At 39.5% G+C, this 16,568-nt stretch overlaps 2 protein-coding genes across 3 annotated transcripts; one reads left to right on the top strand and one right to left on the bottom strand.

The window, feature by feature from the left end:
• Nucleotides 1-753: 753 nt before the first annotated feature.
• Nucleotides 754-8,929, bottom strand: LOC117292609. Its single transcript, XM_033774722.1, has 4 exons — nucleotides 8,794-8,929; nucleotides 7,551-7,899; nucleotides 6,341-6,479; nucleotides 754-4,056 (listed from the first exon to the last, which is right to left on the bottom strand). The coding sequence occupies exons 2-4, from the start codon at nucleotides 7,880-7,882 to the stop codon at nucleotides 2,566-2,568; spliced, it is 1,962 nt and encodes a 653-aa protein (XP_033630613.1). The 5' UTR covers nucleotides 7,883-7,899; nucleotides 8,794-8,929; the 3' UTR covers nucleotides 754-2,565.
• A 159-nt stretch (nucleotides 8,930-9,088) lies between these two features.
• LOC117292610 (protein-lysine N-methyltransferase EEF2KMT-like) lies at nucleotides 9,089-16,260 on the top strand. Of its 2 annotated transcripts, none has more exons than XM_033774724.1 (9): nucleotides 9,089-9,268; nucleotides 10,184-10,246; nucleotides 10,560-10,640; nucleotides 11,131-11,241; nucleotides 12,031-12,170; nucleotides 12,851-12,993; nucleotides 14,125-14,277; nucleotides 14,615-14,767; nucleotides 15,523-16,260. In XM_033774724.1, exons 1-9 carry the CDS (start codon nucleotides 9,185-9,187, stop codon nucleotides 15,627-15,629), a joined length of 1,035 nt encoding a protein of 344 aa, XP_033630615.1. In that variant the 5' UTR covers nucleotides 9,089-9,184; the 3' UTR covers nucleotides 15,630-16,260. The 2 variants fall into 2 exon arrangements, with proteins under 2 accessions (XP_033630615.1, XP_033630614.1); XM_033774723.1 differs by having other exon boundaries at nucleotides 11,131-11,286.
• The last annotated feature ends 308 nt before the right edge of the window (nucleotides 16,261-16,568 follow it).

Here is a 16,568-nt window from a genome sequence, read left to right as displayed (position 1 = left end):
CAAACATGTGTTGTCGCTCCTTAAGCCTGGTTCATACTTCCTGCGAATTTGAATCTGTAATTTGGAAGAGTTGAGATCACCTTCTGCAAAATAAACCCATCCAAAAAAAGAAGATATGACATCAAAATTCGCATTCACATTCGGCACAGAAGAACTTCAAGCATGGAAAGGTTGCAGTATGAGTTGCAAACAGCAAAGCATGTTTAAAGTTAACACATTTACCCCTTGAACAAGATGGCGCATACCATGACAGCTCAACAGTCAAGTTGAAACTGTTTAACTGCTATTAACAAGGTTCTACTACTAAGCAAAAAAAAAACCTGAGCAATACCTAGTAAGGTTTGTAGTAATATCATGTAAATTAGTTGTGATGGCCCTGAAAAGAACTGGCAGCTGAACAACTGAAAGCGTTCTTCTGAAGAGCGTCGAAGCATACTGATTGAAGTGCATCTAGTTGTTAAAGGCAGTGGACACTATTGGTAATTACTCAAAATAATTATTAGTATAAAACCTTTCTTGGTAACGAGTATAATGGGGAGCTGTTGATAGTATAAAACTTTGTGGACAAACAGCTCCCTCTGAAGTAATGTAGTTTTCGAGAAAATAAGTAATTTTCCACAAATTCAATTTTGAGACCTCAGATTTAGAATGCGAGAAATCAAGCATCTGAAAGCACACAGCTTCTTGTGACAAAAGTTTTTTTTTTTTTTTTTCATTATTATCTCGCAACTTCGACGACCGATTGAGCTCAAATTTTAACAGGTTTGTTGCAAATGTTGAGATACACCAACTGTGAAGGCTAGTCTTTGGCAATTACCAATAGTGGTGTCTTTAAGCCACAGGATTTTGTTCAGGACCATCACAACTAAATACATAGATTATTACATGGTGTTACTGATTACCTTAGTTAATTATATTCTCCCATAGTAATAGTAATAACACAGCTTTTAAAGCCTTTTTATATAAAATCCTTAACCAAAAACAGGGTACCGAGGTGTTTAACAGAGGTAAACGATTGAGCACAATTTACGAACAAATTAACAATTTGAAAAGAACACTTGAAAATAGCTTCAAATCTTAATATACATGGTCATACTGCAAAACTGTTGTTGTTTTTGTTTTTTAATTTAACATAATTTGTTTTTTAATTTGGTTTCTTATTGGTTAAAGATAAAGAAAAATAAATAAATTTATAATAACTATTTAAATCAAAGACGATCAAAAAATGATTGAAAAAAAACGAAAAATGAAATAGATCAAGAGCAAACCAATATGGAGGAACTTTAAGAAGCCATAAAAGGAGGCTTATATTTAAACGCCCACTGACAAAAACCAACTGACAGAGTTTACAGCAAAAACAAAAGGAACAGACCACAAACATAAACAATTTAACTAAAGGAGAATAGGTGGACAGAAATATTAATAAGGGATTTGAGGCATTGCATGGTATGGTATCAATATACATACATACATGTATGTCTACTTGCTAAGCTTGGGCGATATTACTTCTTTTAACCCATGATGTATTGTAAAAAAAAAGAAAAAGTAGTACTTGCCAGGCAGATTTATGAGCTAAAACAAGTTTTGTTTTCTACACTTTATAGTCGGGGGTGTATAACAACATTTAATATATTCTCATTCCACCTGCCTTCATTTTTTGATAAAACCTCCTTTTATTATTGGAATTTATTTGAAAAGAATATATTTTCCAACTAAATCATCATTTCCATCCCCTTTTTTCTGTAAATCGCTATATTTGAGGGTAATTATCGACTAAAACATAACTTTCTGTTTTATTTGACAAATAAAAAATACAGCATAATCAGATCAATTAGACATGTATGTACAGATCAATTTGGTGAAAACTAGGGCGAGGAAATAAAAAAACTTGGAAAAAAAAAAAAAAAAAACTATAACATGGAAAATAACTATCAAAAAGGACCACTTCCTTCCTTTTCTTTCAACGACTCCAGACGAGAAACATGTTAATTTTGTGCCATGTCCTTTTTTTATTTTGTCATTTCTATCATTTGGACAGTGCCCTAGGGTCTGGGCTTACAAGGCTAAAGAAGAAAATTTGTTTATTTACCTTTCGATATTAGTTTTTTCGGTCTGAGCAAACTTGTCTGTGTTTTATACAGAGTTTGTTTCGTCTGTGAGACATCAGATTGTCACTCTGAACTAGCCAATCACTTCCCAATTTCATAAAGCTGTTAAGCAGAAAATACTGCTGAGCAAATTTCTTTGCTGAGCAAAACAAGATTGGAGCACCAGTCAACAAATAAGACATTATGGAATTCTGTCTGGCAACCAGTTAGTAAGCAAGATTTGTTGTGCTTAGCAAGTTTTTATGAAATTGGGCCCTAAGCACAAAGATTAGCTAAGCACATCAACATTTTGCTAACCAGATTAAGGTTATTAGCCAAACTACAAAGTTATATGTACAATTTGTGACTGGTATTCTGCTCATTTTTGCTTAGCAGAAAACTGTTCAGCAATACTTCCTGCTTAAGCAGCTAGCTCTATGAAAATGGGCCCCAATGACCAAACTCCCCACAAACCTAGTCAAGGTGTTTCGGGTATCTCAGTTAGCCTCGCTGTTGAACCGTTTTGAAGGATGGACAACAGCTTCTTGACAGTTTCAACTTCATTATCGAACTTGTCTGGTGGTGCGTCGCATATAATCAATGCCAGCTCATTAGTGATTCGATCTACCCGCTGGTATTTCTCTTGGTGTGATAGAAGGTGGGGTCTGATTGTTCGGACGCATTTCCCTGGAAATGGGCGAGAAACTTGGGGGACAAGTCGACAGGAGGACTTATAATGCTCCATGGTCCATCTTGACCCGACCACCTCCTTCAAAAACAGGGGGAGGCCTTTAAAGCGACGGACGGCAAAGATATGACTGCAAGGCAGATAAAGACACTCAAAGAGCTGGCATGGACAGGAATTCACCGTGACATCGTAGCTTTCATATTTGGAGACCGCCTTCCAAGAAGACTGTTGATTGATGTCGGCCACGACTTTGACTTTCCAACTCTGCTTTAGCTGCTTCTTAATGTGCCTCATGGCGTGGGGTGTTGTGTACTCCTGATATTCCCTTAGCGTAGAGTCTGTTGGCGGGTTTTGAATCTTGTCGAGTATTGTCGATGCTTTGTGGTCACGCTTTTCCCTGAGTAGCCCGACCAACTCCTGTAAGTTACTAACTACTTCCTCTGGGGATGACATATTCTCTGAGATATCTGTCAGCATCTCAGTTACGGGTTTGAGGTTGTCTGGAGTTGCTCCTTTAATATATAAGTCTCTGAGCTTGAAACCTACCACCCATTCTTCACGGTTGTTATGCCACTTTGCATTGTAATACTCAATCACGGTTTCCAAACCTGAATTTACAAGTTGTTGATACAACTTGTCGTATTCAAGTTCGGAAAGAGAAGCTTCTAGTTTCCTGAAGAGCCTCATGCAAAACAGTCTCTGCCCGCGAGTTAACTCCATCTCTGTCTTTCTCAGTTCCTGTTTGAATTTCTGGATCACCTGATTATGACCAAATTGCACCGCAGCGAACATAAACTCGTGCTGCAAGAGTTTCCGTTCTGCAAAGTCTGGGTCAACCATCAAGACATGCGTGTCATTCCATGCTGGGTTGAGTAACTTGAACTTATCCATCATAGCTTGAAGGATGTTGCGATCGTGCCGTCTGACGAGGAAGAAAGCGACAATTTCCCTGTCTCCGTTACTGTCCTCAGCTAACAAGACGTAAATGTACATGGGCATATTGAAAAACTCAGGCGTGCAGGAGGTGTCAATAATAAGAAACTCTGGATAGGCGGCGTAGACTCGTTTCATCTCTGGATCTTGGAAGTAAATACTCGAGACCGTTCCGTCGTCTACATATTCGCTTTCCAGAACTCCGGGAAAATCTCCACGGGGCGATAGTTGAGCAATTATTGATCTGACTTTGTTGATGTATTCTGTCTTTGATTGAATTGAAGCTTCGGAATTGTCCTGTTCTGTTCCGTCCTCTGAACTACTCTGGGCCTCTTTTCTCCCTTTCTTCTGCAACGACAAGAAAAAAACAAAGTTTTTGTGTTTTCTTATTTATTTTAATTTTACGGTTGAGTTGATTAATCATTAAAGGCAGTGGACACTATTGGTAATTACTCAAAATAGTTATTAGCATTAAACCTTACTTGGTGATGAGTAATGGGGAGAGGTTGATGGTATAAAACATTGTGAGAAACGGCTCCCTCTGAAGTGACATAGTTTCGAGAAAGAAGTAATTTTCCACGAATTTGATTTTGAGACCTCAGATTTAGAATTTGAGGTCTCGAAATCACCCATCTAAACCCACACAACTTTGTGTGGCAAGGGTGTTTTATCTTTCATTATCATCTAAAAACTGAGCTCAAATTTTTCACAGGTTTGTTATTTTCTGCATATGTTGAGATGCACCAAGTGAGAAGACTGGTCTTTGACACAATCACCAATAGTGTCCAGTGTCTTCAAACCATGAAAACAACTAGAAATTCATTTCCAAGTGTAACAATGCTGACAGTGAAAATATTAAAAAAAGACCTTATACTATCCAGGGAGAATGATTGACATCCTTTCTTTGGTTAGAATGCCCTACAATTTGCAATACATTATTTTCAATCCCCTTGTGCTGGGCACCTCTGAAAAACAGTGTTTCACTGATCGGTTTCCTCAGGTGTATAAGAAATAAATAAATACCGGTAATAATAAATAATTAAATAAATGCTTGCATGATAAGTGTTCTCCCACAATAAGGGTCAATTTCACAAAGAGTTTAGACTAGTCCTAACTTAGGAATAGTCCTAGGAGATATTAAAAATGTATGGCTAGTCCTATAAAAAGTTAGGACGAGTAACTCGTAGGACGAGTAACTCGTCCTAACTTGAAATAAGACTAGTCTTAACTCTTTGTGAAACCCACCCCTGGGCTCTTTTGTTTTGTTTGCACTACATACCCGAGTAAATGGGACATATGGCTTATAATTGAATGCCCCATCCACAGGACAACTCAATGGGAGACTTTCCAACGCTAGATGGCAGCAGACTTACCGGGTAAATTTCCATTGTTTACGTAGTTCTGAGCATGCGCATAATTCTGAGAACAATGGCTTTACCCGGTAAGTCTGCTGCCACCTATCGTCCCAAAAAGTCTCCTATTATGGTAATCTTGCTAAAGGGCGCAAGTGCCGACCGGAACTCAAACCTACTCGGCTATAATCAACAACAAAAATAATAATCTGGTGCTCTTAACCGCTTGGCCATGACGGACCTCAACTTTTCTGGTAAAACAAAACAACTGGTCTGGTAAATGCCAGCAGGCCGTATAGCTACAGCAGCTATTTGTTCCGTACATATGGCATAACTGAACTACCTGAACAACCTCATTGTTGTCCGTGTTTGAGTTGCTGTCATTGTTGTCCATGTCTGAATTGCTGTCATTGTTGTCCAAATGTTATCATATCTACATATTTTAGTTAAAGGCAGTGGACACTATTGGTAATTACTCAAAATAATTATTGGTGACGAGTAATGGGGAGAGGTTGACGGTATAAAACATTGTGAGAAACGGCTCCCTCTGAAGTGCCATAGTTTTTGAGAAAGAAGTAATTTTCCACGAACTTGACTTTGAGACCTCAGATCTAGAACTTGAGGTCTCGAATTCAACCATCTAAACGCACATAACTTCGTGTGACAAGGGTTATTTTTCTTTCATTATTATCTCGCAACTTCAATGACCGATTGAGCTCAAATTTTCTCAGGTTTGTTATTTTATGCATATGTTGAGATACACCAAGTGTGAAGGCTAGTCTTTGACAATTACCAATAGTGTCCACTGCCTTTAACACTTTTGTCTACTTTCTGCTCTTTATAATGATGTAAAGATGAAACTCAATTCAGCCAGCCTCCTTAAAGACATTATACACTTTCGGTAAACAGTATTGTCCAAGTCCCACACTTCGTGTATCACAACTTATATATAAAGTAACAAACCTGTAAAAATTTACGCTCAAGCGGTCATCGGAATCGGGAGAAAATAACGGAAAACCCACGTGTTTTCGCACGTTTCGCCGTGTCATGACATGTGTTTAAAATAAATCCGTAATTCTCGCTATCGAGAATTGATATTGTTTTGATGTTTTCTCAAAAAGTAAAGCTTTTCATGGAACAATATTTCAAGAGAAGTCTTTCACCATTACCTTCTGTGAACCCTGTTAATTATTTGTAAATCTGTGAACTTTTTGTTTTTCTGTACCGAAAGTGTATAATGGCTTTAAGTCTGTGAAGCTTTTTATTTCTATCAATAATACCTTCACACCGCTGCATGACGCCTCTACTTCATCAGCACTCAGCTGCCTTTTATGAGGGCTTTCCTCACCAAGCTGGTGGTTGTGTTCTATGTTGATTTCTACTACAGAGAGTTGTTGGCCATCGGGAGTTACTGAAAAACTAAAAGAGAAAAAATAATATCAGTGAGTTTATATTTCATTTGTGAACAAAGAAATTAAACAAGTTGGGATTTTGGGTCTGACCTTTGATCATCAAAAAATGAATGACCACGACACAATTGCACGATCTGATGTCACAATACAAATCAGTGTAGCTTCACAGACAACTCATCTTAAAGGCACTGGACACTTTTGGTAATTACTCAAAATATTGTTAGCATAAAAACTTACATGGTAACGAGGAATAGAGAGCTGTTGATTGTCTAAAACATTTTAAGAAACAGCTCCCTCTGAAGTAAAATATTTTGAGAATGAGGTAATTTCTCACTCAAACAATAAACAATTTCAGCCCTGAAGCCTTCTAAATATGCATCTGAAAGCACACATATTTGTACCGCCATTTTTTTCTTATTCTCTTCCAATTTCAATAACCAATTAAGCCAAAATTTCAACAGATTAATTATTCTAATATACATGATGGGATACACCAGGTGAGAATACTGGTCTTTGACACTTACCAAATGTGCCAAGTGCCTTTAAGATTTCTACACTCTCGTACTTCCATAGTAAAGGGCACCTCTATGAGAAGGCTAGTTTCTACTGGAACATTTCCAAAGAGCCCAAAGGCAGGAATAAAAGGCATGGAGACAATGAGCCAGACTTCCCTGATCACAAGCTACCACTTTAATTTGAAGTCTAGTTACCTCATGAGCTAACTTGTGTCACAGACATTCATTCCTAAATTGTTTAAGGGTGTTTCAAAGTACGGTTCCTATTTAAAAGCTTGCTCGAAATAGGCAATAGTTCATAGTCTGAGGAATTAAAACAAAAGCGGGAAATTGTACCAGATGTTGTATCAGGCCTTGGAATTGTTATGACTTGTGATACAATGCTAGAATTTGTTACTATTTAGGGCAAATTTCAACATCTTATGTTACACAAATCATCAAAAAACATGGTTGTGGCCTTGGTTTCCCATTGACGTGAAGATTTTTCAATAAATAAAATTTCCCTTAAAAAAAATAAAAACGCCTGGCCCTTTCAAAGATGAAATTCCAGGCCTGGTTCTTACCGAATCAGTGCAGGACACCCGATTCTCTGTGATTTCCTTTTCCGTTTGCGTCCCTTGGAAACCATGCAAGGCTGACCCTGATGGACGCAACTGAAGGTGACCGCATAATACTTAAGGCTGTCTTTCAACGGCCGACTTGGAAGTCTTCTCCTCGAGCTCTCAATCGTCCTAGAATCTCTCTTGATGAACTGTGCCAAGGTCGCCGCTTCAAAGTCTTTAAGGGCTTGCTCCACATCTTCCATCGAGTCAAACTTCCTTCCAATTTCAAGGATATCATGAAGTTCGCCTGAATTGACTGGCTCGTCTGCCGTTTTGGAGGTCGATGCACGCATGGCTATAGTGAGTTGTTCTAGGTCAAATTAATTCAAAATAAAGAAATCAAACAGTTACTGAGTGAAAGAGAAATTGTAAATAAGGTAGTTGTGATAACGTAACCCTCCTCCCGACAGTGAAGGAGGGTTATATTTCGCAACTAGAAAAGAGGATAAACAGCAGAGCCTAAAAAAGCATAATCAGCGTTCAATGATCACTTGCAACAGGCTACAAACTGGACTTAACCTACTCCATTCTAGTGTTTTAGCTACGTTGTATCTGTCCGGTGTTGCTGTCCTGCAAGACTTAACTGAATCAGAAACCCTTTACCAAGCCAAAATCATTGCACCCATCTCCAAAGCAATCAATTCAACAACAAATAATTTTACAAAATAGGCCTACAACAACAATTGCCATTTCATATTTCAATATTCTTCAGTCTTCAGTGGGTTGATCCTTGAGGCTAAACTAGGAGGTTGGTGGCCAATGACCTATCAGCCGGTGCAGCACGAACTCGAAGTCAAGGTGCCGAAAACTTTACACATGGATCATGGAGGTAGCATGATGATGACACTAATTGCGGTATATTCAATTTGTTGGGTCATCAAAAGTAAAGATATAACAAATTTGATGTGCCTCTGAGCTCTGAGCTGAGCTACATCCATGATCCCCTTATTATACCCCACTTCCTCCATGCACACCCCAACATACTCCCCTCACCCGATTCCACCAGAGAGTCAATTGGTGGTCATTGCGCGACTCTGACTGGATCCGAGTCTGACTACTCTCTCCATCTGACTGATGACTGGTGACATGTGTGACACAAGCACATTTTTTTGTTTGGCTCTTCGGTATTTTGTACCCTTTCCGAAGTATATTATAGTCAAAATTACAACAGTAAATTGTATCAAATAAACTATCCTACTCTTACCCGTCTTTCACAAACAAGGCTAGCAGTTTCAGCTCTATTTCTTTACTTGGAAAAGGACCACTCTTTCCCCGACATTGCTTCCTCTGTCTGCTTTAAAGTAAAAAACGTCAACACATGGATGTCATGAGCGCAAAGTAGACATCCGCGCAAGATTGGAATTCGCCTGCGCAAATTTCAAAGCTGCCACGTTAAGTACATAAGTTCTGCGCGCGCAGTCTTTTTACTTGCGTGGGTTTTTTACTTTGAGCTTGACAGGTTAATTAAATCCTCCGCATGGTCGAGTTGTCTCCGGCGGCGCCCTTTACAAAAAACAGGCGCCCAACCCGGGGTCCACCACCAGCCCGTTGTTTTGGAGAGGGCAGCGCAGTGACCTCTGTCCCAAGTCTCAGTCATGACTGACTTTAAGATGGAAGATGTGACGAATCTCTCAACTGTATCAGCCCAGTTCCTTGCAATGTCACCCGTCCGCAAGATGGTATATCCTTTGTGGAATATTATTTTATAAACAAAATGATAATACAACTATTTTGGTTGGGGCCCATTCATTTCAAGACTGGTTCAGGTACAGAACAGGAGGGGAGGGTGGGGTGGGGGGGGGGGGGGCGATGGGGGCGGGGTACCGTATCTGCCACCACTTTTTTCATTCTTTTTGAAATAAATTAGAATCTAATTTACTCAAAAAAGTCAATGAGATATCCTTATTAAAAATTGTAAACAAGTGGTGGCAGAAGCGACCCAGTAACTGGGGTGCTGTATTCCTTATTTTCGACATTTTGACATTATTGGTCTTGCTATCGATAAGTGTCTACCGATATGTCAAAATTTCGAAAAAAAGGAATACAGCGCCCCAGTTACTGGGTCTATGGTGGCAGGGACATCTTTGGTTGTTCTTCTTCTTCTTCCTTGTAAAGTGCATCCTTCAAGTGATTGAAGATGTACGCACTGCGTGTGAGCGCATGGGTTGACTTAGGCAACAGGAATTTGTGTCAGGTGCAGATAGAATTATGTACAGGTGCGAGTAAAAACGCTGGAGATGAGGTTACTTCAGTCGGAGGTCCCTTAACGCCAGTTTGAAAGCGTCAAGGGACGGTATGCCGTAGGATCATCTGGGAGGTTGTTCCAGTCCCGGATGGTGTGTGGGAAGTAAGAGCTGGCGTACACTGAAGAGCTGGTAAATGTGGGGTTGTGAATCGGGAGCCATGACCTCTTGTTGATGTGGTTGAATGTGATTGTTGGAGATGAGTCGATAGCGAAAACCTCATGATAATTAGCTCCATCTCTGGGAGTAGGGAGGATGAAGGGGAAACATCGTTTAAACATCTTCTTGGTGCAGTTTATCAAAGTTAATCCGCCACTTATTTTGATCTTTCTTATTTACTGAAACCAACAGGGACTGGAAAATGCAGATGAACTTTTTCAAAGTGTGGAATCACAAACAGATTTGCTGAAAATGGTAATTTGATCTTCTTAAATGCTTCTTCTTTTCTCTTCATTATTTAGAGTCTATCATCATCACAGTTGCATTTTGGTGTTTCATCTTAATCCCTGGCATTGTTGTAAATTTCGCAAATTTTCAGTGTTTCTTTCAGTTTTTGAATAAATCTCACTTCTAACAGATCAAAGTATAAGCCAAAAAGAAAACCCAAAGCAGTAGTTACTTCTGAATGTTGATTGTCAACAAGTCATCAAAATCAAATCGAGTAAAGTCTCAGATTTGAGATACCTAACTCTTAAAGGATTTTTCTTGTGTGTTCTTCCTTTTTCAGACGATAAAATCTGCCATAGCTCGAAAACATCCTCCATCAGTAAAATACCAAGAGGCATTTCTGAAGACGCTTATTCAACAGGCAAGTATAAGAAATAAAAAAAAAACCAGCTAAGCACCAAATAATTATACTTACCAGAATACGGTACCCAGCATATACTATGTCACTGTTGCAATTTGTGACTGGTATCCTTCTCGTTTCTGCTAAGCAGGGAAATTTTCAGCAATATGAAATCAGGCTTGGTGCAACAGAAGCATTCAAGTGGAAAGAAATGAAAGAAAAAGGAGAGAGTCAGAGAGAGCCAGAAAGCAGACAGAAAAAGCAACGGATGATGAGCAATGAAGGATGAGAAACTGGGGGGTGGGTAGGCAAAGTCCAGAAAGGGGCTGGTTTCACCACAAAGGACAAAACCAAAGGTGGGAAGAGAGCAAAAGTTAAAATTAGACTGACCTGTGGGAAAAGGAAATTATAGATTTTGAAAACACCTTTCCTTCAGGTCTCTTGATGAAAAAAAAGTATTTTGTCTTGAAACAGCTTGTATTTTTTCTCTTTCTTCTGTTTTCATTAACAGTGTGAAGCAAAATACTATGAGATTGGAGATGATCTATATGAGGTGTACACAGCATTGTTGAGTAGTTCCAAATCTGAGACGAATGATGAATGCTACAGAACATACTTACTGGTGAGATGTGGTGAACATTTCACAATTTATTTTGGGTCGGCAAAGGTTTGTCATTAGACTACATGTTTTAATGCACACCATTTTCAAAGCGTAAAAATTGACTAGAGCGGGACTTGAACCAGTCACCTTTTGATTTATGTACTTGATCTGTAATGTTTAATGTACAGTATATAAATGTGTATTTTTTATGAGCTAGGTCTGGGAGGGCACATCTTTTTTGATGACAGTTTTTGGACTTTTGCCCTTCCCTGGACGGCCTGTGCTTGTTTTATTGTTTTGCTCCTTTTTTTTTGTCCGAAGAATTAAAATAAAATAAATAAAATACATCTATACCCCGTGAGCGATGGCAGCCAACAGGGATGCACTTGTTTACCATCCAGAAGAAGACTTCAAATAAAACACACGGCTGAATGGGTGGAATTGGCATAGTACTTCACAGGGAGTTGAGATGGTCTTAGAAACTTTGTCAGATGGGGGTCGTGTTATCTTACATTGCCTTCCACCTCTGGAACTCCGGTTCAAATCCCACCGGCAGCACTTTGTTGATTGGGTTTTCAGTCAATGCCTGCTGCATAGATTTTCACTGGAATAATTCTCTGGTGTTACATGTACCTCTCACGTCTAAAACATAAACTTCCTTGTCTTTCTCTCCATTGGGTTCTTGGCTAGTACAGTGATTAAGTTCTCTTTTCTAAAGGGGCTTTGGCCTCACAACCAGAACTTATAAATTAAATCAAATTAATATTAATGTCACTATTTGGTTGATTTTTATTCATTCGGCCACCCTAGTCCAACACAAATGACACTTCAGTGACTCTTAAAGAATCTGTGAAGATGATCTCAGAAGGAACAACTGGTCTGAATACCTGGCCAGCGGCCGGACTCCTTGCTGAATGGGCGATGGAAAACAAAGATGCATTATCTGGGAGGTAAGAAGTAAACTGTCCCTTATTAAAGACAATAGCAGCCTTAACCAGCTTGTACCACAGTGCCCATATAGCAGACATTCTAAAACAGAATCACAAGTGGCTTGTGCAAAATTTGCCATATTGTGGCCACAAAAATGCCTATATAGGGCTATATGTGGCCATTATAATGCCCATTATAATGGTCGCAATTGGCTTGGACCAAAGTAACCATATAGCAGAGGTAAGTGGTTTGTACCGAATGCCCCTATAAGCTTAGAGGCCACAAATGGCTTGTAACAAATTGCAAAGTAGTGGCCACAAGTGGCTGTACCAAAACGACCATACATCACAAGCGGCTTTTACCAAAATGGCCACTATGGCTTGTACCAAAATGCCCATTAATATGATCACAAGTGGCTTTTACCAAAATGGCCACATAGTGGCCACAAGTGGCTTGTACCAAAATGCCAATTATAACGGTCGCAATCGGCTTGTACCAGAATGCCCATATAGCAGCCATAAGTGGCTTGTACCAGAATGCCCATAACGACCCACAAGCGGCTTGTACCAGAATGCCCGTAGTGGCCGCAAGCAACTTGTTCAAATATGCCCATAATCGCACGCAAGCGGCTTCTACCAAAATGCTCATCCAAAGTTTTAGTTCGGTCAATTTCAGATGTGATTTGTACTTTTGTTTCTAGAACCATTCTTGAGCTTGGCAGCGGCATGGGCCTCACCGGACTCACCATCTGCAAGACCTGCCAGCCTAATGGATACATATTCTCCGACTGTCATGACAGTGTGCTAAAGGGCCTCAAGGAGAACATTGCAATCAATGTACCAGGTTTGTATCATTCTAAGGCTCTTTTCGAATCACTGGCTTCAAGCTCAGTTCTCTCGTCTGAAGCCCTGAGCACGTATGCAAATACGCGCAGTTATCAAAACAACCACGGGGCCAAGCTAGCCTTAGCCAAAACTGGAGCCAAAGAAGCGGTTTCGAAAAGGGTCTTATTATCGTTGCTTGTTCATCAGTTATGAAGCATTGCAATCAATGTACCAGGTTTGTATCATTCTAAGGCTCTTTTCGAATCACTGGCTTTGAATCACTGGCTTCAAGCTCAGTTCTCTCGTCTGAAGCCCTGAGCACGTATGCAAATACGCGCAGTTATCAAAACAACCACGGGGCCAAGCTAGCCTTAGCCAAAACTGGAGCCAAAGAAGCGGTTTCGAAAAGGGTCTTATTATCGTTGCTTGTTCATCAGTTATGAAGCATGAAGCACTGTATCGTACGACTATTGTGATAATGCCGCCATCTTGTTTGGTCCATTCAAATTAACCTGGAACCTTGATTAGAGTAACTTGACATAACAAGACAATGTGTGATGAAAGTATGTAAACATTGCTTTTAGAAAACACTTTGAGCATGGTTCCTGAATGCCAACTTTGAGGGCCACAAATTCACAACTTCGAATTTGGATAAGTGACAACTGCGACGCCAAATTTGCTTAGCTTGAAGCACTGGCAGGAAGTACGAACCGGCTTAATCCTGGAACAGTCTTTCCCACCTTCCATCTCTAAGACCCTGGTTTGAATCCTGCCGGGGTCAATTATTTTGTGTGGGGTTATCACAGTGTTTCTTGTTATTCAAACCGTTCTTTCACTCAATTAAATTGAATTCAATTCAAAATTGGTATTATTATTATTATATTTATCTTCTCTTCATGGGGTTCTTGGCAAGTAGAATGCTTTAGGTTTCTTTTCTGAAAATCCTTGGTCTCACACCAGAATTGATAACAAAATATATAAATATAAATAAATACTTAAGGTTGTCAATGGTCATGATTTTCTTTGTTCTTAACAACATCCTTAGGTTTAAAATTCCACCATTTCAGAAGCCATATTTTTCAGAAGCTCAGTGTTTTTTAGTGTACATACAAATCATTCTTTCACCTTCTCTATAATCCTTGGGATTTAGGTGATCCTGAACAGGGTAGTGTAGCGCCTGAGATTGATACTGAAGATACAAAAGGAGACAGGATTCCAGACATTTCTGTTGAGTGCATTGACTGGAAGGCTTTTGAAAAGAATGATTTGCAAAGATTGAATGCTGGAGTTATACTAGCTGCAGGTAAGTACTCGCAAGCTTCACTAAGTTTCCAAGAAGTTTGCAAACCTGCAGATTAGTTTCACATGTGGGCCCAAATTCATGGCTCTGCTTACCGTAAGCAAAGAATAAGCGCTTGCGGAAGCAGGAAATTCTGCACTTACGTCAAGTGTATTTCACAGTTTAGCTAGGAATTTTGGCTTGTGTGGGTGCATACTTCACGTAACTAGGCCTTCCACACCTACAAGGCTAGCGCAGAAATTAGGTGCTTGTCCTAAAGGTATATGAACAAGATCTCATAGCCACTGTAAGTAATTCCAATACATGTAGCTTGACAAGTTATTATATTTTATCTTTACAGACGTGGTTTTCGACCCGAGAATTATTGAGCATTTAGTTCGTCTTCTCCGTCTGTTGTTAAGATGTCAAGGAGATGGCCAAGGAAGACCAACTGCCTTTATTGCATCCACCATAAGAAATGAAGACACTTACTGGGCATTCTTGCAGGCTCTTGGTATGAATCTCAAACTGTAAAGTGCACTAGAAACCTTTGGTAATTGTCAAAGACCAGTTTTCTCACTTGGTGTATCTCAACATATGCATAAAATAACAAACCTGTGAAAATTTGAACTTGACTGATCGTCAAAGTTGCAAAAGAATAATGGAAGAAAACTCCCTAGTCGCACAAGTTGTGTGCTTTTGGATGCTTGAATTCGAGACCTAAGCTGAGGTCTGGAATTTAATTCAAATATTTTAGCGAGAAATTACTTATTTCTCAAATACTACATTACTTCAGAGGGAGCCGTTTCTCATAATGTTTTATACTATCAACAGCTCTCCATTGCTCATTACCAAGTAGGTTTATATGCTTACAACTATTTTGAGTAATTACCAATAGTGTCCAGTGCCTTTATAACTTTTATTCTTTAATAATTTTGGGTTGAACTAAGAAAAACTAGCACCCCCGAACAAAGATATTGACAAAATAGGGAGCCCACCAATATCGGGGTTAGATAGCTGAGTTGGTAGAGCACCCATACGCCAATCCAGTGGTTGTAGGTTCAAGTCCCACTGACTTCAAGTCAATTTTTCTGTCAACCCATATTGAAAAAAGGTTGACCGAAAGCAGGGTACGTCTTTCATTCCTTGAGGTCTTTCAGAACAGCCTTGAAGGCAAAATGAGAAATCGGGAAGAAATATTGAAACAAAAATCACAAGCCAGGTTGATTATTTACAAAAAACAACATTCTGTCTGGTTCTATTTTTCAGACAAGTATCATGTGTCAACTGAGAAGATGGAGATCCCAGCACACAAAACACTACATTTTGACAGGAGCTGCCGTATACATATTCTACGTCTATGGCTCCCGGTGTGACATTCGTCTCAGGAAACAGTCTGTGGTCAGTGATGTGAACAAAGAATTAGACTGTAATGAATATGAAGTCACCATTCAAAAACCTGCCCTACAACATGGCGTCTGTGTGTCGTAGAAATCAAACAAGGATCACTGCGTGTTGCTTGGATGTACGCATTTAGACGCGCACATGTTTTCCCTCCAAGATGGCAACTTTCATAGTAACAAAGGGGTTATTCAATACGATCTATTGACAAAATAGAGAGCCCACCAACATCAGGGCTAGAGATGATTCTTGATGTAGCCCCAGAGGACCAAACAACGGGCACTTTGCTCTCCTGCCCAAGCAACACACAATGAAAGCGCACAGTCACGCGGTGAATGTGTGCACATACACCCATAATATACCTGAAAGTCAACAAACGCAATGCAATACGTCAGCCTAGCACAACTGCATCTGGTAATGCATGGTGAAGGCAGTGTTTACTTAAATACATTCCACCCAAATGTAAGGCAATTTTTCAGGCAACCTGGAGGCAACCCTCTGCACTTTTTGCACAAGGAACACTTCATCAGCACAAGAAACATTCTTCCAGCTTTAACTCACTACCCACAAGAAAATAATAAATGTGAATGGATTTTATTTATTGGAGATTGCCTGGAACTGGTTGCTTTTGTAAATTACCTCGTGTGACATGGCCTTTTCTTTGATGAAGTACACCACCATGGTTTGGAATCCTTTTCTCTGGAGGCATGGAAACTAAATTTCACTAGGTAATACCTTTTTAAGGCAGTGGACACTATTGGCAATTATTCAAAATACTTGTTAGCATAAAACATTTACTTGGTAATGAGTTATAGGGAGAGGTTGATGGTATAAAACATTGTAAGAAACGGTTCCCTCTGAAGTGACGTAGTTTTCGAGAAAGAGGTAATTTTCCACGAATTTGATTTCGAGAC

This window comes from Asterias rubens, chromosome 7 (genome assembly GCF_902459465.1).
Source record: "Asterias rubens chromosome 7, eAstRub1.3, whole genome shotgun sequence".
Taxonomy (NCBI): domain Eukaryota; kingdom Metazoa; phylum Echinodermata; class Asteroidea; order Forcipulatida; family Asteriidae; genus Asterias; species Asterias rubens.
The sequence above is the reverse complement of the archived record's forward strand: the minus strand, read 5'-3'. Positions and strand labels throughout refer to the sequence as shown.

Coding starts and splice junctions, on each gene's coding strand:
- LOC117292610 (XM_033774723.1), top strand. CDS start 9,185: ATGACTGACTTTAAGATGGAAGATGTGACGAATCTCTCAACTGTATCA. Junction 9,269..10,183: donor TGTCACCCGTCCGCAAGATG/GTATATCCTTTG, acceptor TGAAACCAACAG/GGACTGGAAAATGCAGATGA. Junction 14,768..15,522: donor GGCATTCTTGCAGGCTCTTG/GTATGAATCTCA, acceptor TCTATTTTTCAG/ACAAGTATCATGTGTCAACT.
- LOC117292609 (XM_033774722.1), bottom strand. CDS start 7,882: ATGCGTGCATCGACCTCCAAAACGGCAGACGAGCCAGTCAATTCAGGC. Junction 6,480..7,550: donor GGGTGTCCTGCACTGATTCG/GTAAGAACCAGG, acceptor TTTCTCTTTTAG/TTTTTCAGTAACTCCCGATG. Junction 4,057..6,340: donor CGTCATGCAGCGGTGTGAAG/GTATTATTGATA, acceptor TTGTCGTTGCAG/AAGAAAGGGAGAAAAGAGGC.